Source organism: Olea europaea, chromosome 3 (assembly GCF_002742605.1).
Source record: "Olea europaea var. sylvestris chromosome 3, O_europaea_v1, whole genome shotgun sequence".
Taxonomy (NCBI): domain Eukaryota; kingdom Viridiplantae; phylum Streptophyta; class Magnoliopsida; order Lamiales; family Oleaceae; genus Olea; species Olea europaea.
The window spans coordinates 9233778-9259321 of record NC_036239.1 but is presented as its reverse complement, the minus strand read 5'-3'; the positions used below and the strand labels follow the sequence as shown (position 1 = coordinate 9259321).

General features: G+C 36.3%; 3 protein-coding genes across 6 annotated transcripts in view; 1 reads left to right on the top strand and 2 right to left on the bottom strand.

Moving 5' to 3' along the window:
- The window catches only part of LOC111385348 (GTP 3',8-cyclase, mitochondrial-like), a 15652-nt gene extending 3677 nt beyond the window's left edge, over positions 1–11975 (top strand). Inside the window, exons 2-8 of one of the 4 annotated variants that reach the window (XR_002701055.1) lie at positions 5505–6110; positions 6703–6870; positions 6957–7148; positions 10128–10196; positions 10621–10730; positions 11313–11415; positions 11705–11975. Coding sequence is in view for 2 of the 4 variants with exons in the window: in XM_023009744.1 (XP_022865512.1) it covers positions 5505–6110; positions 6703–6870; positions 6957–7148; positions 10128–10196; positions 10621–10704 (1119 nt within the window). In the remaining 2 variants the exon portion in view is untranslated. Of the gene's footprint in view, positions 1–5504; positions 6111–6702; positions 6871–6956; positions 7149–10127; positions 10197–10620; positions 10731–11213 lie in introns of all 4 variants that reach the window. The other 3 variants (XR_002701054.1, XM_023009744.1, XM_023009737.1) reach the window with 3 other exon arrangements.
- Positions 3932–13738, bottom strand: LOC111385366 (VQ motif-containing protein 17-like). The gene is made up of 2 exons (XM_023009752.1): positions 12887–13738; positions 3932–4257 (listed from the first exon to the last, which is right to left on the bottom strand). The coding sequence occupies exon 1, from the start codon at positions 13691–13693 to the stop codon at positions 13163–13165; it is 531 nt and encodes a 176-aa protein (XP_022865520.1). The 5' UTR covers positions 13694–13738; the 3' UTR covers positions 3932–4257; positions 12887–13162.
- Positions 13739–17786: 4048 nt separating this feature from the next.
- On the bottom strand, positions 17787–23166 carry LOC111378126. Its single transcript, XM_023001303.1, has 3 exons — positions 23141–23166; positions 19497–20517; positions 17787–18075 (listed from the first exon to the last, which is right to left on the bottom strand). Exons 1-2 carry the CDS (start codon positions 23164–23166, stop codon positions 19515–19517), a joined length of 1029 nt encoding a protein of 342 aa, XP_022857071.1. The 3' UTR covers positions 17787–18075; positions 19497–19514.
- Positions 23167–25544: the final 2378 nt, after the last annotated feature.

Sequence of the window (25544 nt, the reverse complement as noted above, 5' to 3'; positions counted from 1 at the left end):
CTTTGGAAAAATCGGGAAGACGCATGACAGGAGCTTCTGTCATTCGCTCCTTGATTAACTTAAAGGCCTTAGCCGCCCCTCGTGTCCAATGAAACTCCCCTTTCTTCATGCACTCCGTGATAGGTGCCATAATAGTGCTGAACCCTTTAATAAAACGGCGGTAAAATGTAGCTAAGCCGTGAAAGCTCCTGACATCATGAATGGCCTTAGGCTCAGGCCAGTCAATTATCGCCTGAATCTTAGTAGGGTCAGCAGACACCCCTGTCAACGAGACAATGAACCCTAGAAAAACTACGCTATCGGTGAAAAAGGAACATTTCTTGACATTAGCATACAGGTTAGTCTCGCGAAGGGTAGAGCAAACTTGTTTGAGGTGGTCACGGTGTTGCTCCTTAGTTTTACTATAGATGAGGATATCATCAAAGTAGACAACAAGAAATTTACCCATGAATGGCCGAAGAGTTTGTGTCATTACCCGCATGAAGGTACTCGGCGCATTACTTAGCCCAAAAGGCATGACCAGCCATTCATAAAGGCCATCTTTCGTCTTAAACGCAGTCTTCCACTCGTCCCCTGGGCGAATTCTAATTTGATGGTACCCACTCTTTAGATCGATCTTTGAAAAGATTGTCGTGCCAACCATCATATCCAGCATATCATCAAGCCTGGGAATGGGAAAACGATACTTCACCGTGATCCTATTGATAGCGCGACTATCCAACGATACTTCACCGTGATCCTATTGATAGCGCGACTATCCACACACATTCTCCAAGATCCATCCTTTTTGGGCGTCAATAGGGCGGGGACAGCACATGGGCTTAAACTCTCACGAATGAATCCTTTGTTGAGAAGGTCATCTACTTGCCTTTGGAGCTCAGCGTGCTCGGTAGGATTCATCCTATAATGTGGCAAATTTGGAAGGGATGCACCGGAGACGAAATCTATGGCATGTTGAATATCTCTTAGCGGAGGTAGATGATCAGGTAGGTCCGCCGGAAAGACATCTCGAAACTCCTGAATGATCGATTGGACTTCCGCAGTATCCTCACTTGTGAAGTTAGATGAAACCTCCATGACTACTAAGGCGAACACAATTGAGTCACCAACAATTGTACGCTCAAACTCTGTAGGACTAATGATATGCAACCCCTTTTGTTCCACACTTTTCTTCGCTTCTGGTGAGCTAGCCGGCTTTGGGGGTAGTGGGTTAAGGTGAATCTTCTTTCCATTAAACACGAAGGAGCAGGAATTGGATCGACCATATATGGTTACATCTAGGTCAAATAGCCAAGGTCGTCCTAAGATGATGTGTCCGACGTCCATCGAAATAACGTCACACCATATATGGTCCTTATACTCCAGGAACTGGATAGGGACTAAACAACGCTCCTTAACAGCTATAGAGGAGGTGTCAACCCAAGAGACACTATAAGGTTGGGGGTGAGGAACTGGCTTCAACCCTAGGCGGGATATAGTAGCCTTCGAAACCGCATTAATACAGCTGCCACTATCCACGATAACTTTACAGCCCTTGTTATTAATCTTGATGTAGGTGTGGAAGATGGCATGACGGCGCCAATCGTCGGCATCCTTAGGCTGGGTGAGGGTGCAACGGACGACACCGACTCTGGGTGTCTGTGGGGTAATGGGACTAGCCTGAATGCAACCTAAGAAGGTATCCTCACTGTCCTCTAAGTCTTCAAACTCTTCTAACTTAGGCTCATAAACCTGATCCTCTAGTGGTTCGACGACTATATCCTCACGTTCGTCCAGAACTAGGGCTCGTCTAGGGCACTTAGAAGCAATGTGACCAAAACCCTTACAGTTGAAGCATTGCAAACGGAAGGATGTCCTTGAAACCTCAGAACCTCTACCTTTGCTATCCGATGCAGAGGTAGTATTAGAGGGAGGAGGACCTAAAATAGACTTAGGGGATGGCGTGGATGCAGATGAGGTTGTAGTGCGGGAGTCACTACGATTTCTATACGGTGTCCTAGTCACTAATTCATAATCCCGAACGAAAGAGTAGGCGTGGTTGAGAGTGGTGACACCCCTAAGGACAAGCTCGCGCCTAAGTTCGTCTCTTAAACCTTGCCTAAACCTACTCAAAGTCATAACTTCATCCTCAACAACCTGACATTTCATTCGAAACTCATCAAACTGAGCAACATATTCGGTCACAGGTCGATTGCCTTGTGTAAGTGCGTTCCATTGATCCAGCAAGTTAACCCTATAAGATTGGGGTAAATATTTTTCTTGAAGGCGGCGCTTCATTTCATCCCAGCTCCCAACAGGGAGAGCATGACGCCTTTCAAGGAGGTCCTCAACACTCTCCCAAAAGAGTTTAATAGACTTAGGGGATGGCGTGGAGGCAGATGAGGTTGTAGTGCGGGAGTCACTACGATTTCTATACGGTGTCCTAGTCACTAACTCATAATCCCGAACGAAAGAGTAGGCGTGGTCAAGAGTGGTGACACCCCTAAGGACAAGCTCGCGCCTAAGTTCATCTTTTAAGCCTTGCCTAAACCTACTTAAAGTCATAACTTCATCCTCAACAACCTGACATTTCATTCGAAACTCATCAAACTGAGCGACATATTCGGTCACAGGTCGATTGCCTTGTGTAAGTGCGTTCCATTGATCCAGCAAGTTAACCCTATAAGATTGGGGTAAATATTTTTCTTGAAGGCGGCGCTTCATTTCATCCCAGCTCCCAACAGGGAGAGCATGACGCCTTTCAAGGAGGTCCTCAACACTCTCCCAAAAGAGTTTAGCAGTGCCAGTTAACTTCAAACTGACAAATTGTACCCTCCGATCTTCCGGGACCCCATACCATGCAAAGAAGCGATCCATATCTCTAACCCATTGATTGAATGCACTAGGATCTAGACAACCGTCAAACGTAGGGGCATCTAACTTAATGTTTCGAAAGAGGAGCTCCTCGTGCCGAGGGGGAGATTGTGTACCATGACGGTAATATCCCCGCTCTCGTTCCCGAGCCTGATTCCCTTCCCTACGACCATGTCGGGCGTGGTGTCGACCACCTTGTGGGCGACGATGAGGTCTATTAATGGAAGCCTCAGAGTTATCAGCCTCGGTCGAATATGGGATTGGGTCAAGAGTATTCAACCTAGCGGTTAGGGCTCTATTCTCTTCACGAATAGCGGCTACCTCAGTTTAGACAGCTGTTAGTTGATTTTGTAATTGTGCAAGCTGTCTGAACCGTCAAACGTAGGGGCATCCAACTTAATGTTTCGAAAGAGGCGCTCCTCGTGGCGAGGGGGAGATTGTGTACCATGACGATATTACTCCCGCTCTCGTTCCCGAGCCTGATTCCCTTCCCTACGACCATGTCGGGCGTGGTGTCGACCACCTTGTGGGCGACGATAAGGCCTATTAATGGAAGCCTCAGAGTTCTCAGCCTCGGTCGAATATGGGATTGGGTCAAGAGTATTCAACCTAGCGGTTAGGGCTCTATTCTCTTCACGAATAGCGGCTACCTCAGTTTAGACAGCTGTTAGTTGATTTTGTAATTGTGCAAGCTGTCTGATGAGGGCCTCAATTTGGGCGGGGTCCATGGTAAGGTTACTAGAGCTAGAGGTAGTAACGCGACCACTACGCAATTGCATACACGGTAACACGACTACGTAAAGTGCACTACTGAGATCAATAATCAACAATCAACTAGTGTCAACCGAAGAATTAGTGATTGAAATTATTATTATTATTATTTATTATTATTATTATTATTTGTTATTTTGTCAATTTAAAGTGTAGGGTTACTTATGGCTCGATTGCAAGCTAATACTACTACTACGTAAAGTGCACTACTGAGATCAATAATCAACAATCAACTAGTGCCAACCGAAAAATTAGTTATTGAAATTATTATTATTGTTATTTATTTATTTATTTTTATTTTTTTAGTTCGTGAAATATAATCGAATAGGTTTAAGGCAGTATTATCAAAGGGCTAGTACACATCAATGGAATTTAGTTCGTGAAATACAATCAAATAGATTGAAGGCAATATTATCAAATTGCCAGCACACAACGAATTAATTGATGTAATTCTAAAATAAAGAAATAGCGTCAACTAAAAATAAATAGGATTAGGAACTCCCTGAGTACTGTTGGTTTGAGTCGTCCCAGCGTCGAATGTCTCCACGCTCTGAATTACTAAGCAATGAGATGCCAAGATAGAAAATTCCGTGCTCGTCGAGGTGCGGTACTGAACAGTCAACTAAAATGAACCTGTAAATGATGTCAGAAAAATTAAAATTCACGATACTCTTTTTTTTCTTTTTTTTTTTGACTTTTTTTTTTTGATTTTTTTTTTGACAACTCACAAAATCAAATAATCAAACTGTTACAAATCAAGCCCAAACATTAATAAGAGGCCCCAAAACAAATTAAGGCAGGGCCTAAACTGAAGATCATACACTTGGGCTCACAATACAAAGCCCAAACTACCAAGGAGCAGTCCAAGTGGATAATCAAATACCCACAATTCGTCCAGCCCTATTGAATATTCATGAGACGACAGAAGCAGTGTCGACGGGAGGCGATGATGACTGCGTCGACTGTGAGGATGACCAATGGTTGGAGAACACGAACAGAGACAGCGGTTGCGGTTGCGGCCTGCGGGGTGGTCAATTTTCTGGGTCACTGTGACTGTTAGTGGTGGTCGACAAAGGAGAGAGTTGACTGCTTAGGTCTCTGGTCTAGGAACAGCTAGCGGGTAGTGAAATTTCTTGTTACTGTGTCGCCGGTTTGTGGTATTGCGTTGTGTGAGGAGAAATATGGGTCGCCGGCGCTAAGAGAGGATTTTGGTTAAGTATGGATTTCTTGTAGACGTGGGGGCGATGTATTGCGTAGGTGGCTTTGTGAATTTGTAATTGGGGAGTGGGCTGACAGTTCAAGAAGCAGGGGCAGGTTTTTTTTTTATTTTATACGATGTGTTGGATCAGATGTTAATATTTGTGTATGGTTTGGAGAGGATGAGTAGGTCAACTTCTGGGCAGAGATTCATAGTGTTGAAAACCAACCTGGCTCTGATACCAATTTGATGTAGGGAGATTAATAAATCTGTGAATAACAAGAAGGGATGGGGGAGGGAAGAGAAGAAGAATACAGAGGAGGGGGAGAAGAGAAGGAAAACGGCTGCAAAATCAATTCTTTAATTCATCAAATTCATCAATTCCCAAATTACAAACCAATGATAGGTTTAAATAATGAAAACCTAGAAATATAGGGCCAAGTCCATTATTTAAGTCCTAATTAAAATACGTAAACTTAAATAAAAGTCCAACTGAAACAATAATAAAAGTCCAACTAAAATACTGAAACAATAATAAAAGTCCAACTATAAGGATGTCCTCATCAGTCTTACCTTTTTATTTCTATTTGTTGAATCGGCTTACACAATGCTGGTTGCTTTCATTGTGCATCTTCTTTGGTTACCAGTCTATAATTAATTAATAGTCGTTTTTAATTAACAGGCCAAGCATATGATTCTGCATGGAAGTAGGGATACTCAAGGTCTAAGTGGCCATGTAGATGGCTCCAAAGTGAAGACGTTCTCAACCTCATGTGGAACGTTGGCAGAGGATGCAATAAAAGATAATCCTGTCTCTGATATGTTAGTTGATTCATTTGGGAGGCAACATACTTACTTGAGGATCTCATTAACGGAACGTTGTAATCTACGATGCCAATACTGTATGCCAGCTGAGGGTGCAGAGCTTACTCCTAGCCAGGAACTTCTCTCGACAAATGAGATTATTCGTTTGGCAAATTTATTTGTTAGTTCTGGTGTACACAAAATTCGTTTGACTGGTGGGGAGCCAACCATTAGGAAGGATATTGAAGAAATTTGTTTTCAGTTGTCAACTTTGAATGGATTGAAGACCCTTGCCATGACTACAAATGGGATTATTCTTGACAGGAAACTTCCATTGTTAAAAGAACATGGAGTTAGTTTGTTGAATATAAGTTTAGACACTTTGGTTCCTGCAAAATTTGAATTTATGACTAGGCGAAAAGGACATGAAAGGGTAATGAAGTCGATTGATGCAGCAATAGAATTGGGATATAATCCCGTCAAGGTAAGTTTTACATATTTCATACAATGATTTGACCTTTTCATAAATAGCCCATGTTGCCTCATTCTTTAAAAACTCATTTTCAACCACACGTGCTCCCAATAAAAGAATTTTTCACGTAAACTCAAAGTTTTTCCTGTTTTTGAACCACACATTCTCCCAGTAAAAGAATTTTTTCTATTTTTTAACCACACATTCTCCAAAAAAAAATACTATTACAAAATCTATTTTCTCAAACATGGGCCTCAAAACAAACTCTTTGGCTCTATTTGAGCCTCATTTTTTGAGAAATAGATTTTGTAATAGTGATTGTTTTGGTGAATTTGTGGTTAGAAAGTATGAAAAAAAATTGAGTTTATGTGCAAAATTATTTATTGATAGAATATGTGGTTAAAAATACGTTCGGAGAAAAATGAGTTTTTAGAGAATGAGACTCAAACAAGGGTATAATAATCATAGAACAGCCTTATGAGCTAGCAAGAGCTTGGTTATCTCCAACACTGAAAGTTATTTAATTCATTTGGTTTCTTCCTTTCCAATGTCAAGAGTTTTCAGAAGTACATCTCAAATACATGCTTTGAACCTTCTGTCTCAGTTGAATTGTGTCGTAATGCGTGGATTCAATGATGATGAAATTTGTGATTTTGTCGAGTTAACACGTGACAAGCCAATCAATGTCCGGTTCATTGAGTTTATGCCTTTTGATGGAAATGTCTGGAATGTGAAGAAACTTGTACCGTACTCCGAAATGTTGGATAGAGTGGTAAGGTCGAACTCTGCAATATTCAACTGTTTTAGATTCTGATTTTCCTTTCTGCATGCCTTGAATGGTTCAATTTTACTGAACAGGTGAAACGGTTTACAGGACTTCAAAGAATTCAGGATCATCCTTCAGAGACAGCCAAGAATTTCAGGATTGATGGCCACCAGGGTACAGTTTCTTTCATCACATCAATGACAGAGCACTTTTGTGCTGGTTGCAATCGATTGAGACTTTTAGCTGATGGAAATTTTAAAGTTTGCCTTTTTGGACCCTCAGAGGTGAAGTGTTTCATCATTCGTCATATATTAATCATTTTCATAACATAAAATTTATTCATACTCTGTATTGAAACTTGTGCTGCCTTTTCTTATTGGTATAGTATCTTTGCATCATTATTGTAAATGTTTTTAGTTAGAGTAAAGTCTCTATACCTCACTCTGGACGTGTCAAAATTGGCCAGAGATGCCCAGGCTCGAGGCTGCTAGGATGGGTGTCCATTTTGCCAGGTCTGTGGCTCTTGCAGTCTGGCTTGTGTGAACCGACTTAGGAAAAAAAAAGGAAAAACCAAATCTAATCGACATGTAGCCGTTTGGAATTTGAACTCCCATTTCTTTTCTTTTCTTTACTTTTTATATTTTGTTTTGGTTAATTTTAGAATTTTCTGGTGAATTTTTGAACTCGTTTCATTTTTTGAAATTTTTCATGCACATTCTCTCGATATCAGCAACTAACTTCTATTACATTCATTTTTCTAGGTATTGCTTAAATTTTTTATTTTGTAATTCTCACTCTCCTAAATTTAATGTCAAATTAAGTATGGTTAGTTTTTTTTACTATCATAATATGGACCCAAATCAAGCAATTCCAATTCATTTTCTCTTAGGTGCCATTGTTCAAATGTTATTGATACAATGAATTAAAATATGAAAAAGAAATTGGGTAAAGTTAACATAATTTCTTTAATATGATTTTGGCTGTGCATTTAATAATAAAGATTATATTTGCGTATTCATGATACAGATTCAAATAAGATAGACAAAAGAAAAAAAGGAATTAGTATTATACTAATTGTAGAATGTATGCACTAGTTTCCTTATTGTTCAACATTTATTTGAAATTTTAGAATTTTATGGATTTCAATTTAGGAAATGGAAGAGTCTTGCAAAGATCACAGTCAAGTCATCACAAAATTATATCATGGAAATCGAGTTGTATAGTAGCATATTTGTTATACTGTTTTTCTTATACTATTCTAGCTCACTCCTTAAGCATTTTCTGAATATAAATTATGTATATTTTTTGTACAGTGGAATAATAAATTCAAAAAAATACTGGAAATATGTATCTGCTGATATTTTATTAGCTGCAGTAATAGATTCACATAGTAATTTATTTAGAATTTTATTTGAATGAAATTTCAAAAAACGTACATACTGACTTAAACATAAAGATTATGATATGCCTAGCATGTTGCATAATATGTATATTAATTATACTTGTTCAACTTCTATCTATAATCCTAATATATTTTTATTGAGTTATTTAAATATATTTTAAGTGTAATACTAGTGAGTTCAATTTGACAACAGTTATATTCTTCAATAATTATTTTTGCCATGGTGCATCATTTACTAGCACCTCTGATTCTAACAATAATGTTAAATTCTGTCAATTAGGTCAGTGGATGATCAAATTTTAGAATGTGTGAATAGAGCAACACCAGATGTTATAGAAAATTTTATGTGAATAGTTGTAAGTTGATTGGCAAGATACAGAATTGAGAATGGAAACATTGTGGACAAATTTGGTTTCATGACTAACCATTTTCAATATTAAATAATGAGATATTTAGTTTAACCCAAAGATTCATTTTGATTTGGAACTAATTTGATAGATCTCTTGTAAAGTTTTGAATGATGAAATTGTGCTTTTGTAATTTTACTCTAAAAGAACAGTAAATAAAATAATATTTCTAATTTTTACACCTTTATTATTATTTCAATTCCTGTTCAAATATCTAATGTGAAAAAAGAACATTTAAAGTAAAAAATCCAGAGGCCAGGCAGTTTCAGCTATCGTCAGTCGTGCCGGGCCTTCTAGATTTTCTGACAGCCTAGCACACCAGAGATCTAGGCCATATCAAGTGCAGCCTGTCTTTAGCATGGCCCTATTGACACGCTTGCCTTACTTTCAAAAACGATATCTCTATGTAAAGGAAGAAAAATAAAGAATGGAAAAGGAAAGAGGGATGTTGCTGCCTGTAGTGCAGAATGTGCATTGTTATCTGTAAACTTGGGTTAAGGCCCAAAATAGCCTAAACATTCTCAAACAAATTGTAGACAACAAATGCTGTGTGAGCTCTGCGTTCGGTCAATCTATTAGTAAATAACACAGTCTTATTGCATCTCGTCTATGCAGAAAATGCTTTAACCATTTACCTGGTGGTTGCCAAATGGATACTTGGTTTCAAACATAGTTAGATTACTTGTATTTATCATATTTCACAAGCATGACCTCATCAATCTAGTCCAAGTGTTTCATCTCGAATTTCCTTTAACGCTTATTGCAATCACTGGTCTTTGTCATATATTCTTTCTATTCCACTGACGAACTTTAACAGGGTGCTGCCAAGTACTGAGTAGATGATACTCGTAAGTCTGCCACATGTGGTTAACTCTTATCTTTTTCAAATATGCGTTACCGAGTAGTCTTTCTTGTGTATCTTCCTATATTCCAAATATTATTCCCATTCTGTTATATGAAAAAAGGAGCCAACCTTCTGGCAGATGAAAGAAATGGGTAGGTTGGTAATGGGTAATTAGTATGTAACTGGAAAATATCACCTAATGCTTTTGGCCTTTGGGCGCCCTCAAAGTTTGAGGCAGAAATTTCTTCTACCAAATGATTTGACATGAAAATCGTGCTCTGTCGCTGGCAATTGCACTTGTGTGCTAGAAATTTAATATGTGGTATTTGTTTCATCCCTTCCAATATCTAGTGTGCGTATTTTATTCTAGATCAAATTCATGAATTTTACCTTCCATTTGCTAGTCCAGTAACAAATGGGTTTTCACAAAGTAAGACATGGGTTGGTCCCATCGTCTCTTAAGATGTTCTCCATCCCAGAGTTGGGGCAGATTGCTGTGCGTGCATTATATTGATTGACAAGATCCAATATAAGATTTAACATCTACTTTGTGAAGGTTAAATTTCAGCACAAGTTATTCATCAGTCTTATCAGAGTTCATACCTTGCAGGTTAGCTTGAGGGATCCTCTGCGTCAAGGTGTTGATGATACTGAGCTCAAGGAGATTATTGGGGCAGCGGTATGTATGAACTATTGTCTTAGATCGTAAATGGAGGAAACACCATTTATCTTGCAATTGCTGAGGATCCCTCTCATCCTTTCATTTCACGCTGTTTGTGGATTGTAGCAAGAGATTATGTAACTTGCGTTTTTTCAACGTCACATGAATTTGCTATTGGCTTTATTTTTGTTTGGAGATGAAAATAAATTTTATTAGCAAAGCATATAGGAGAGGGTGTCCTCACCCGAAAATAAAATTTCACATAAACTAACAAATCAAAAAGAGTAGAGATCATAGAAAACTATAACCATTCTCCCTTCAATGGCTTCTCATCTTAATTGATTGTAAAGGCTGCATTCTTCATTCCCTCCCCTCCGTGCTATGTGGCTTCTATTATGTTGAATGTCATGTTACAACTTTAAGCATTTGCTTTCAACTTCAGGTGAAAAGGAAGAAAGCTGCTCATGCTGGGATGTTTGACATTGCAAAGACACCAAACAGACCGATGATACATATTGGTGGATGAACTTATCTTTAGTTCAATAGCGTTATGTAAGTTTTTGTCTAAGCGTAGTTCAGATTATTCCTACTCTTATGTTTGTAGCATTATCCACTCATCTTTAGCACTTGAAATAGTAATTTTAGGTTTTTAAGTTGCATTTCATGTTCAAATGTGGATAAAAATGCTAAGCTACATTTGGCACTCATACTAGTGCATAACAAACTTCTCAGTTGGACACTATCAGTTTCTTATATTCTATTAATTGTGAGGCATGACTGTTGACAGCACTATCTTTTGTAAACTTTGAGAATTACTTTTTGAGAGTTAACTCTCCCACCCCATCCCACTCCACCCCAACCCCAACTCCTCCAAAAAAATATATATATATATATAAATAAATAAAATAAACTACAACCCAGAACAACTCTGGTTCACCTTTGGAATGGACTATTAGTTGCAGACTTTCCATTTTGGAATGGTAGACCACTCTAAGAATGATTGCTTGAGTTCAATTTTATTTCCACTAATTGCAGTATATGTTTTCACTGGAGGAAATGTGTAAAAGAAAGAAAGAAAGAATAATTCGTGGAGCTTCCTTTATGAGATTAAAACGAGACCTCTCCTTTGCTCAGTTTGTGTTCTTCATTGAAGAAACTGAACGAATGCTTATATGGGGTCAACATAGCTTTATAAGATGGTGGATGCACATGCATTTGGTTACCACATCATTATAAGGTAAACCATCTATCTTTGAATAACATTTGCCTCTGTTTAGATATTGCAAGTCTCTTCACTTGCTTGTATGGGAATTCAATTGAGCCTTTCTTACTAAGATATTGAAGAAGCCATTTCAGCCTATGCAATATTCAAAATATATGTTCTATTGCTACTGTTGGTGGGTATATTGTTTATAGCTGGATTATTTCACTCTCACTTTCACATCTGTACTTTCTGTAGCGGTTTCCTCCTGGTGACTTGGATAATTGTTTTAGACTGACGATGTTTTCCTGTCTTTCTCTTGCAGATGCTGAAAATATTACTTGGTCGTGACTCTTATCTATTTATTGATCTCACGTTCTCTTGATCTAATCTGAAGAATACAAAAGAGGAGGTGGGAAAGGGAAAATAAGAAGAAAATAAGGAAATAGCAAAGGAATGATGTCATACTTTATTAAATTTTTTGTACATAAGCAGGCTTAAAGCAATGAGAAACAAAGAACTCATTCATTTATCGGCCACAATGTACTGGTATTTTTATATGACATCAATACAAGTTTTGTTTTGAAGCTTCTCTTGGGCTGATTTCTTTTTAAGTTTGCAAAATGCTGATTTGATAGTTTGAGGTCATAGAATGTTCGTTTGGTTTAATATCGTACTTCTATATGGATTTCTTCGTCGTAGATGTGAAACTATGGTATGAATGCCATGCTTGAATGTGTATGTTCCATGTACACGTGCTTTGCTACTTTTTGTTACATACATATAGGCTTACATTTAGCTCTCTTCTCGCAAGAGTGTGTACTTTTCTCAATCAGTTTATCGTTAGACAAGAGTGAGTAGGTAAGTCGAGTAATAGATCGTCTACAGACAATTTCTTCATCATTGAAGGTTTGGCAATGATTACTTCTCCTGACAATGTTTTAAGACAACATATTCCTTTGAAAAATGCTCTTGTAACAGGGAGGTTGAACGCCTCCCCGATAGGAGCCCCACAATGGGGGTGGGGCCGGCAAAAAAACATGGGCCCTCCCCCTATTTGTGGGGTTCAGTCAGGGGGCGGTCAGCCCGCCGTTCCTGTAGCACATCCCCATTCCTTTTGGGGAGAGCAAAACTTTGAAAATAAAGATCTAATGAAAGATATGAGTATTACCACTACCCCCAAATACAGTATGCTCATAAAGCTTTCTCCAGAATTATCGGTGAGTCGGAAGTGGTCTAGAATATGGACAACGATTAATTTCCTCCACCATAATATTGTGTAATATCAAAATTAAGCGACCTTAGATTTGCAAAGTATATACCAACTCTAAATTTTCAATGACACGAAAATGATCTCAAATTGAAAATAAACACAAAATTTATAAAAGTTAATCAAACAATATCACAAATACTGTTAATCATTATGGAAAGCATTCAATTCGGTTTGTCACACGGTATTATATTTTTTGATAGCAAACATGTATGATCTTAAAAAATGGATTTTTACCATTACCAGTACTGCAAGGTCTATATCTACTTTGGTGTTTCAGTTCGCCGAGCTTGAAAAGCGAAAGAACCGTCCAGCCTTCTTTGCCGCTTTTGGAGCTGCATTACAAGATTGTATTGAAAATTAAAGAAATCAATTACAAGCACACGAACAGATAAAAAGAATGAATGAACACGTAGAAAATCGAAATCCCTGACGGATTTCTGAATTCAAACTAGCAAGAAATCATACTGTAATATCTAGGAAGAAAATCTGTGATCATACACAATCAAGATTCTAATAGCAATTATGCATCTCTCCAAACAAGGTCATTTGAGAAGATGATCTAAATGGGGGTAGATGAAATTCCTTCATGTCTTGAATATTGATGAAGCAGTCCACATCTCCAAGAAAACTCAGAAACCCATTTGAATTCTGTTCTCCATATAATATTTCTTCACCATTTGAATTCTGTTCTCCATATAATATTTCTTCACCATTTGAATTCTGTCCTCCATATAATATTTCTTCACCGATTTCCTTCTTCATTCTGTGTTCACTACTCTGTGATACAGGCACATCTCCTGATGATTCCATTTTCTTCATTGGCTTGATAACATTAATCCCTTTTCCTTGTGCAGTCGTAGGTTTACCTGTAAGTCTTTGTACAATCTCCCGAAAATTTTCGACTTCTGTCTTTATGATCTCTGGTGCAACTATGTGTATTATGCGTATCTTTGGCTTTGTTTTGGATATTGTGTGTGAATACTTGTCCAGACCCAACTTAGATGGGGCTAAGATGGTGTCACATGTCTGTGGCTGCTTCATGATCTCTTTTATGGAAACAGATGGATCAAGAGAGAGAGAAGAAAGAGTTGGTCTCTCTCTCTCTCTCTCTCTCTCTCTCTCTCTCTCTCTCTATATATATATATATATATATGAAAAGGGGTACAAGTGTTACTTTTTTTTTTTTTTTTTTTTTTGATAACCCAGGTGTCCCAGCTTAGCCGGACTAAATCCTGGACCTCTAGCCCCCGGCCCCTCAGTGACTAGTGGAGGTAAATCGCAGGTTGTGCCCTTGTTGGTTCCCAGGTTCCCACATGGCTTTTACTCCTTCCCCAAAGGGACCCTCCTCCATGGTTATAATTATGCTCCAACTATCTTCCTTCTCCTCTAGCAGTAACTCTGGAGGTAAGCTTCATGCTCGGTTAAACAACTTAATCTTGTATAAGATTATATATGTATATTGTTTAAATAGTGTTTTCAACATTCCCTTAATCTGTAAGCGGGAATTTTTTTTTCATAGCAGTAGCACTGATGTTGAGACTTGAATCCATGGTCTTGACTTGTTCCAATATCGAACTATTTCATCTAAAATCTTAAACTGTTAGATAAAATCACGTGTATACTGTAGTAAATTGAAAGGAACCAAAACTCATCAAATCCTTTCACATATTTTCATAAATGCTCCATATTGAAATCAATGAGAAGATTAAAGCGAAAGCGTACCTTGATCCGTGGATTTCACTATTTTGAACGGGTTACGATCTTTCAATTGTTACGTGATCTTCTTGAATTTTCTTCTCTGTTGATGAAGATGCAGATAAATCAAAAATCACGTACAATTGAGGACCATGACCCCATAATAAATAACTGCAATTTGGCAGAAATTAATTGTGTTATTTCTCTGTTGATGGAGATGCAGATAAATCAAAAATCACGTACAATTGAGGACCATGATCCCATAATAAAAAACTGAAAATTGACAGTTATTAATTTTGTGTTATTTCAAATCGACCCCTCATCAACTTAAAATAACATTTTTCGATCTCTACACTTTATTCCCTTAACATTTAATATCCATTAGGTCAAAATTAAACTTAATGAGTCATTTTACGGACTAATCTTTAAAATTAGCACCACTCATTTCAATATATATATACATGCGTGGCCTCACACGTTGAATTTTTTCAACATATACTTCAACTAAACTTTATGTCCCTGTTTGAGCCACATTATTGTAAAAAGATAATGAAAAATATAGTTGTTATGAATCCCACACAAAAGATAAAAAGTCAAATATAATTAATATGATGGATAACGGTCATATTTTTCACTTTAATGAAAAAATAATGTGGCTCAAACCGGACCTATATTATAAGATATGATAGAGGTATTTTGAACTCCCCATTATCTTGTTGGAGCAAAAAAAAGTCCAAATATGGGGGAGAGTAAAAAGCGAGCTTGTCTTTTGGAAGTGATGATAAGATGGATTCTTGTATCAAAAGCTGGAAATTTTTATATATCTAATTTAAATCAACTTCAAACCTACAATTTGCACAAACAAATTAGCTGTACTCATAATGCAACACGCCTTATTTTTTTAGTTCTAAACTAATTTGTCAACTCTATTACTAGATAAGCATATTCATCACTCGTATGATGATTTTCTTTTCATTTTTTTTTTCCAATAGTCTTGACAACCCTTTTTCGAGGAAATGATCACACAATAATTTTTACGACAAAAAGTACATAATTATAAGTGATTTTTTTTTTTTTTTGGAGGTAGTGATGGTATATATTTTCGAATATCGTTAAACGACCCACGCCTTTCACCGCACCAACGACCGCACCCTCACATGACGCACAGGTCCCACCTAAATAAAAAATGCCGACCCCGTGTGTATGTGTGTGTGCGGTCACCCGCGCGAATGATCGCACAGGTCGTGTAGCATAACTCTATATTTTCTTCGTAAAACCAATCCAATTAATGAAGTAGGGATATCCATTTTGCCTGAGGTATGGCATATGATAAAACAAGTGTGTATAGAAACAGCATTGAGAATAAATAAATAAAAGTAGTCAAAAAGAGAATATTTTATTGTGTATCCTTAAATTATAATAATAAGAGGAAATTTCATTGGGTATCAAAATTTGGCTATGCATTATAAAAAATGTCACCTTTTAAATTTTCTATCAAAAATGTCAATTTAAGACATTTTTTACTCTCTAAATTATTTGAATACCTAATACGTTAATTTTCAAGCAGGGTCTATAAATTATGAATTTGTACAACAGGCCCCGTCTCCAATCACCCAAATCGGCTGAAGAACATTTTTTTCCCTTTTACAGCGCCGGCAATGGCCAGCGTCAGTGTTGGAGGCCGCCGCTGTCTGGCTCGACTGCTGCTGCAATTCAGTAGTGGCCCAATCACCCTCGACAACAATTTTTTTTTTTTTTTTTACAGCAACGACCATTGGCGGAGGGTGCTGCTGTAGTTCAGTAGCGGCGCTCTCTGCTGCTCTAGACTGCGACTGCGAGCACCACTGCCTCTGTGGCAAGCGCGGCGCTCGCTGTCGCGCTCCTTGCCAGCGGCAGCAACTGACTGCCTTTAATGTTTTTTTTTCTTTTTTTTTTTTAAGGGTAAGTTGGACATTTCTCACAAAAAAGTGATATTTTTGATAAAATTACGCGCACAAGCGAATTTTTTGTGCATTTTAAAAATAAAAAGTGACATTTTTTATAATTTCCCTTAAAATAAATCCTTTCAAGAATGTTTAAAGAAATACGGGTGATTGCGAAAATTCGGTGGCGTTGGAAAGTCAAAAGGCAAGTGGAAGTACAATAGTTATTGTCCAGCAGCGAGAATAATGGCATTCCCTCATGGAAGCGTGATTAATTAATTAAGACAATGGACAAAATTTGTCATATTTTTTTTCTTCTTCATAATATTCTAATATAACATACTAAAATGTGTCCCGCAACTTAAAAAACACGTGGTTTGTTATTCGAGAATACGTTTGATTTGAAAATTTGAGAAATTATTTTATAATATTTCATTTCATGATTTTTCATTATTTAGTAAAATAAATAATTGTATGTTAATATATTATCAAATAATATAATGGGTGAATCTTACAAGATCATTTTTGCTATGAAAGTAAAAAAATATAAATAAATAATAAATTAACCTAACAAAATATAAAAAATAAAAATAAATGATGTGAACTGAGAATTTTCATTTTTGCTTTCTTTCTTTTTTGAATTTTTTCAGAATTTCAGAAATTCTTTTTTTTTTTTTAATTTTGAATTTTTTAAATTTTATTCAAACATTTATTTCTCATGTTTTTGAGTGTGTTCAAAATTTCACTAAAAACACTCAAAACGTAAAAAATGCGTTTTGAATTTTATATTATAAATTTAACATTGTTTTAGAAAATGCATTCTCAAGAATAACAACTAAACGCACCCTTCATTATCTAGTAATTTCCAATTTAACTCTTTACCTTTATAGACATTGATCCTTTGCTAGTAGGTTAAAAATTTTCAGCAGTTCGGGTTAGAATCGGAGTTTGATGTGGACTGATCTTCCATGATATTAATGGGCCGTTGCTCTGGTTGTGCCTTACAAGACCTTGTAGCCCAACCTGGTTATGGCCCAGTGTGATTTCCAACTCCAGTAAGTCGAGGCCCTATAACAACAGAAAAGGACTAGCCGAATTAAACCTTGTGCCTCCACTTGACAAGTTCTCAAGTTTCTAGGGATCTAAGTGACATAATAGGCAAAACTAACCACTTCACAGCTTCTGCTGGTAGAAGACAGATAAACAAAAGTGTCTAACTAGATGGAATTATACTATTTCTACACTGAGATTGACTCCCCTCAGGGCTCACGCCCAATAAAAAAAGCATGGACTTAAGAGGAGAGTGTAGACGGGAATGTCAACCTCGGTGTACGTATAACAAAATCCAACTGGACGAGACAGTCCAGTAAACGCCTGGCCACCGACTGGAGTCTTGTAGTTTTGGCCCGCATATACCCTTAGTTGGCCAAAATTAGTACCTCTACTCAACTAAGAATCTAACTGTTCCATGCAATTTATTTCTACGCGAGAAAGTTCCTATTGACGAATAACGAAGATAGCATCACAAAAGCACTGAAATCATAACTGAATAAGCACAACATTATTTGGTCATTGCTTACCAACATATACAGCATAAAGTTGACAAATTACAAGCATTGATTTTGCTTTATGCCAATGAAGAACAGGGAGGGTAGAAGGGGCAGAATGGGGGGAAAAAGGGCCAAGACGTGCACTTTTTCTATGTCATCAAACAGAAGCATGGTCGTCCATGGCAAAATTTACACTTGGCAGAATCATTTTTGGTGATACAATACCCTTTGGGTAACCTTGATGACTATACAACACCTGTAAACACAAACGATTCGGCAAAATTCAGAATCTGAGTCACAAGATTCAACAGGATAGATGACATAATCTACAACAACAGAACTATGAGTATTCATGGACTCGTACAAGATTCTAAATTCCTATATAAGTATTTAACCGATAAATCAAATTCAATTTAGACGTAATCTAATGCAACCAAAGCTGTGAATATCACTTAATATCAAGTTCTTAGAGGCAAACACTTCGTGGCAGAAATTTGACAACATTGAAAAGAAAGCATGTACAAGGGGATGACGTGTGCATAGAAGATTAACTGAAAGACACCTATCGTGATGTTACAAAAATTGAAATGAAGAACATTCCCAATATATTCTAGAGCAAACTCAATACACTATACTGGCACAATCGAAACCAATTAAGCGTCTCAAGAAACAAGAAAATGGATGATCGGTAATAATTAAATATCCTGTGCTACACGGAAAAAATCTCCACCATTCTGACAAAACACACAATGCTTCCAACCCAAACAGGCACAATATTGATGCGTGGAACATCATTTTAGCTGCACTATCTCCATATGATTTATTTGCCACGCTCATCTTCCAGCACATGTTTTGATATTTCATGCTAGTGGGTAATTAATAACAACTATGAAGCTGTTGTAATACGTGGCTCATATGGAGTGGAACACATGTATTACAGCAAAAAAAAAAAGGCCAATGTTTTGATATTTCAGATACTTCAGGGGTACTATAGACTATGGCATCATGTTTTCTAGGCAATAAAACGATCCTTCAGTTGTGAGATATGTGGATGCAGATATGAAGGGATTTGGGTGACAGGAGATTGATAACAGGTTATGCAAACACTCTGGCAGGGGGATCAGTTTGTTGGAGGTCCATGATTCAGTCTCTGGTTGCACTATCTACGAGTAAGGCAGAATATATGGCAGTGGCTGCAGCTGCCAAGGAAGCTTTGTGGCTTACAGGAATTGTCAAGGAGCTGGGTGTTCAACAAGGTTGAGTTCAGTTGAAATGTGAAAGCCTGAGTGCCATTTATTTGGCAACCAAGATATTGTAGGTTATCCACTAAAATCAAGACTATGGAAAGCAGTTTCAATGTGCATGGCACTTCAAATTTTTCACGACTACCTGAAACTAAACTATGGAAACCTAAATCTAAATCTAGTGAAGCTCAAAAATCATTGTTCTATGCAGCATTTTATCTTATTATCCAGTGGGAGTACAAGAATCTGCAAGCATAGCACTTCTAACATCAAATGGCTTTCCAAGGAAATATAGCAAGCTATTTAAATACTTATAAATGACAAACCAATCCCCTCCAATACAAAGCAATGTAATTTTGTAGAAGACAAGAATGGCGAAAGAGCTTAAAAAATAATACCTTAACTTTTCTAAAACAGAAAAAACCCCTAACACCTCCAAACCTTCGAATTGTCACAACAGAAGATCATCATTACGTCCACCGCCGCCGGTTCCTTCCTCCACTATCCCTCTTGGCCAACTCAACACAGGCTCCACAGTATTCTCCCTCTCCAAAACTCCCTCCTCTCTCACATCTTCCCCAGTTTGTGTTGGGGAGAACAGATTCGCCTCAATCCCACTAGCAATATTTTCTTCCATCATACCCTCTTCATCCCTCTGATGCCTCCTCGCAATGTGCCTAAGAGTATTCCTAAAACCCAACAAATCCACCTCATCATCCATCAATTCCTCGAGCCAATCTACCCCCACATATCTCTCCTCACCATCCGACCCCTCCCCATACTTCTCCTCATCCGTTGGCAACCTAAACCGGCAAACCGGGCAAGAATTATTAATCTCGAGCCACGGAACGATACAATCCGCGTGATAGGTATGCTTACAGGGCATCACTTTCACCGAAGCATTTATGTGAAACGGGTCCTTACAAATCGGGCACAGCATATTCGGGTCATCATCGAGCAATTCTTGGGTGATGGTAATTTGTTGGAGGGAGTCTATGGCGCATTTAGGGGCAGAGTTTGAGTGGGAATTGGCGGTGGGTGCGGTGTGGTGGATGAGGCTGTGTAGGTAGGGGCTGGTGAGGAGGAAGTCATCATCTGGGGCTGTTAAAATGGGTTGCGTATGGGAGTCAATGGTGGAGGAAGGGGCAAAAGAGTCCATTTGTTCTAGGGAATCGTGGTGGCAGTGAGGGCAGAGGAGGGCATTTGGAGTGGGGGAAGGAGGAAGGCCGATGCTCATGTCACATGCGTGACACCAGTAGGAATGGTTGTTGAAGAGGCGGGATATGGCGGTAGAGGGGGAGGCGGAGGACATGGCCGCGGCGGCGTGGTGTTTGTGGTGGTGGATTTCTTTAGTTCTGTTTGTAGCTTTTTGGAGGGTGCGAAGTAACTTACAAGTTAAGGACACGGACTTCAAGGAAAATGGAGCCCAGCGTTCCGTGGGGAGGACATTGATCCTGACGTTATACAATAAAATCACTAGTAAAGAAAAAAAACCATGCTACACAAATACAATGGTTGACATGTGAAATGATCGAACACTTACACCTTTAAGGTCGAGCATTATTTTATTCACACGGGGTCCACGCTCTATGTAAGGGTCGGTCATCCATTCTTTCACCCATTTTCGGGCACTTCGACATTATGATTTTAACTGAATTGATGTATATGATTGAACTGTACTTTTTTTTTCATCTTTCAATAATGTTGCGTCATATATTGTCTATAAAATTTTTCTATCAAAAAATTCTGTACATGTAGCATTGTTTGACGTTATTAAGTTTCCAACCATTTTCAACGTGTTTGGCTAGTATAAAATAGATTGTGTATTATATTGTAAATCAAAATTCTATATTTATATTGAAGAACTAGGGAAACAATGATAATAAAAATTAGAACTGTAGGGTATAATTGTTATTCACTAATAATTATATTATTTACAACATTTCCCTTAAATGACATATTGTAAAATATCCGTCTCGTTAAAATCTTATTAAAAAAATTTAGTATGACAAAATTTGATAAAAAAAAAAATTGTACACAGTCTATCATTGTTTTGTATGTCAATATCTTCAAAATTTTAATTTTTGCTGAATTATATGTTGTCTTGATCTTCAAATAACATCGTTTGCATACGACATATTTTATTAACATTTAATAACTATAGTAATTTGATGTTTAGAAAAATAGCTTTGTTGATTTCTTCCGAAATGTTGAAATCGTAATGTCACATTCTTTAAGAGTAATAACATATTATTATTTAAAATAATAAATTGTATAAGAATTTATTCTTTTGAAGTAAAAACATAATTTATATTTAGTGGTATTTAATTACGCTACTTCCGGAGCACAAATGTTTTGTAATAGGCAGATATATATAAACATATATAAAATTAAATAATAATATAACGTTCTAAATTCATCCACTAACATTTATTTTCATTATAAATTCTTTTGAACATTTTTATATTCTGTTAGAATTGGTGTTTAAATAAAACTCTCATAAAAATAAAGGTCACTTGAAGGTAAAGAGCAAAAAAAAAAAAAAAAAAAAAAAAAAAGAAATGAGAGAAATCAGCTTCATCATAATTGGCAACTGCCAATTTTTTATTTTTTATTTTCTTTAGCATAAAAAATTAATTTATTTGCAGTTTGCAGCTTCAGAAACTACCTCATGTTGTGCAGTATCTTTTCTTCTTATTATTTTCGAAGTGCTGGCCATTTTTATATCTCTAATAATAAAATTATCATTTCTACATCTCTAATTCTTTCATTTTATTTTCACAAAATTCTCTCTAATCGTTACAAACTTCTAAAATATTTTTGACTAATACATTCTGTTCTTTACCTTCAATTGACTTTTAATTTAATTTATTTTATTATGTACAATTTAAAATCTGGTAATTACTTTAAAAAAAACTGCTAATTTTTCATAAAATATGTTGTATAATTTAATATATAGAATCCATGTCACATTGACGGTGGTAGTGATTATAGGGTTTATGGTTCATAAAATCTCATAATATTTGGTTTGTAGAATTAATTATTGACTTGTGAAAAGGTTAATATCATATGTAATGGGGACGAATAAAATGATTTTTTTTTTTAAAATTTGATTAGGTTGTATTTAGAATGAGATGATTAATATAAAATTTGTTTGCAACTGTAGTGTTTAAATGAATGAATTTAACAAGAACAAAATTGGAATGTGATGTGAATAGAAATAGTAGCATTTAAAATTTTAATAGGAATGGATATAGAGTGGAATGAATATTTAAAAATCGCGACTATAAATAGCGGCTCCCAAAAAATAAGATAGATATGCATTTATGTGCAAATTTGTGCATGTTCAGGAGCGTCAAAACAATACAAATATCATATTCCTTTTTAAGTAATGTTACAATATTTTTCTAGAATATTGATTTAAATTATTTCTTCTTTTAGAATAATAATGCAATATTCTTCTAAAATATTGTACTAAAATATTGAATGGAAAAAATTACATTCATGTAAATATTTATCTATCACAAATGGTATAGTCAAATTGATATAAATAGATCTAATAACTATATCACTTTGTTATGCAATTTAAAATTAAGAGAACACTAACATTTTCTTTAAGCAGATTATAAAAAGAGTTTCTTTATAAAATCAATTCGCTAGACTTCTTGTCTTTCTTTGATTTGCAATAAAAAATAAAAAATAAGAATTTCATATTTCAATTGGTTAGAAATTTGAAAGCAAAAATGAAAAAAATAAAAAATAAGAATTTCATATTTCAATTTGTCACAAATTATTTCAAGGTCACGAATCAAAATTTTGATAGGTCATAGATTATTTCGAAATTATAGATCACAATTTATCTATCGATTTTATAGATCACAACTTATGTCATTGGTCAAAATTTCAAAGAATTATAGGTCACGGGTTACAAATATAGGTCACAAATGGTTACAAATCCAAAATATTATAGGTCACGGGTCACGTATTTTCCAATGTGATGATCACAGATTATTTTTTTAGTCATAAAATGATCGAATTTGAAGATTACAGATTAATTGTCGGTCACGGACACCATACACCAATCTGGATCCACCACAGTACATGGCCACAAACTCACAAATTATAAAATTTTAAGGTCACAGTTCAAGAGTCCGTCACAGGAACCAAATAGCGGGTCATAGACGCCAAACAACCACCGCCTCGCTGCCACCTAAATAACTACACAATCTGCAACCACCATGACCAACAAACAATACACCACGACAGCCAGATCCACTCACCCAACCATCGCAACACCATCGCCCTACAGTACCACCAGTCCAATACCACACCGCACACCACCACCGAACCGTCATTCACCACAATACTCAAAAAAAAAAAGAAAAAAAAAAGGAGGAAGCATGGATCTGCATAGTGCGACTCACTGGAGTGAGTGCCATGGATCACCGGAGTGAGTGAAAGCGGTCGATGATGAGATCGAAGAACACAAGTGGAGATCGAAGAGCCCATACATATCGATGGAAGAAAAGCAAAACAGCCGTGCATCGCCGTCGTTTCACCATATCCACTGCTGAAAATCGAACCTCTACCACCACACCTGACCCGGCGAGACCCCATCGCACAAGATAGACTCACCACCACAACACAACACGCCATACCGCCACCACACCATATTTTCAGACCATCTTTAGAGCGCCGGCTAGCGATCTGTGATGGAAAACGAGAGAGAACGTAACGAGAGAGAAGAAAGACGTAAAGAGAGAAAAAATTATTAGGTTTTGGAGTAATTGGGGGGAATATTAATATTTAATTATTATATTGATAAACCTGATTTTTGCTTAATTAAACCTTGTCCATGATTTTAGAATTTGTATCTTTAAACCCTTGCATCTGTGTAATTTCCTCATTTTCATTTATGCTAATGGATAGGGCCTGTGAACAAGCCTTGTGACAGGGGGCTGAGCCACCTTAGCCCCAATCCCAGATCTGAATTCAGATGAAATTACATCTACCCTTAATTTTTAGCTTTACATTCCAATAATCAGTTTTTAAGTTTATTATTTCACATATCAAGTTACATTAAATTTTTTAACATTAAATATTATACATTAGCTCTTGTTTGAGTCCCCATTTTTTTGGACAAAATACATTTTTTAATAGTGTTTTTGGGAGAATGTGTAGTAAAAAAAAAAAATAAAAGGTTTAAATTTTACGTGTAAAAATATTTTATAGGAGAATGTGTGATTGAAAATAATTTTTTAAAAAATAATTTTTTTGAAAAAATGGGATCAAACATAGGCATAATATTATTAAGTAAACTAATTAAATATAACTTACCTACATTGTTATCAATAGTGGAGAGAAAAATTGCTCAGAATTTTCAAATTTCCTTCTTCTATCGCATCCTTTGAGAGATAAGCTTGACACCTTTGTTCAATTGATTCGATCACCTTAGCTCAGAGAGTAGAAATTTGATGCTTTCATCTACGATGGAAGTGTTGAATTTATTTTCCTCGCTTCATAATTTCATAAATTATTTTACAGTTCAAGCTTCTATTAAATCCTAGTCCTTATAAATTACTTGCAAAATCTCGGGATAAAAGGAAAAAACTAAATCATAGAAAGAATCTCCTTCAAAAAATCTCAAAAGCGTCGATTTTGGTGGAAAATATACTTTCAAGAAGGTAAATCAATTCATTGTTAAATTATTATTATTTTTATTTAATACAATATTTATGGAAATTTTAGTTAATGGGTAAGTTGTGTTTGTAGTTTTTGGGTGATTCTGATTTTCATTATGTTAATCAATTTTTATGAATTGTTGTTCGATCATTACATGATTGTGACCTCATTTTTTTGTTGTGATTGATTGTTCTTCAATTATTTTGTAACTCGACTTCACTTTTTCTTTGATTGTGACCTGATTGTTCTTCTATTATTCGATGGTTTTGACTAGTTTTCTATTATCATAATGTTTGACTGTGACCTAAAGATTGTAATCATCGTATACGTAGATTTGTTAAAGGGTACGCTTTCATGGAATGTTGTATTTGGTAAAGACGATTCTTCACCAACCTCTATATGAAAAATTGGTTGTTCGTCAATCAATCTTACGTTATTTCTGTGTTATGTCCCACTTTCTTGTGACTGTGACCTGGTTTTAATCTTCGAATAATCTATCATTTTGACTTGACCTATCAATGATTGTGACCAGATTGTTGTTCGAATATTTGAGCATGCCATTATTGTATTTTTAATCTAATCTTGATATTATGTTCCAATTATTTAATGCAAAAATGGAATTATATATAGTTTTTGAAGACTGTTAGTTTGTGGGAAAAAAACAACATATGTGACAAATAATGTACTTACTATGAAATAACAACAATGTGCAAAGAAGGGGAACAAGGAGGCTAAACGATTTCAAAATGTTAATCATTATTTTTATGTCTTCAATGTTCATATGGTTGATCAAATGTTA

What these genes read in the sequence shown, in the direction of transcription:
- LOC111378126 (XM_023001303.1), bottom strand. Translation starts at nt 23,166, where the DNA reads ATGTACTGTGGTGGATCCAGATTGGT. An exon ending in TGTGGTGGATCCAGATTGGT is followed by an intron (nt 20,518 to 23,140) that starts GTATGGTGTCCG and finishes GTATAACGTCAG; the next exon opens with GATCAATGTCCTCCCCACGG.
- LOC111385366 (XM_023009752.1), bottom strand. Translation starts at nt 13,693, where the DNA reads ATGAAGCAGCCACAGACATGTGACACCATCTTAGCCCCATCTAAGTTG.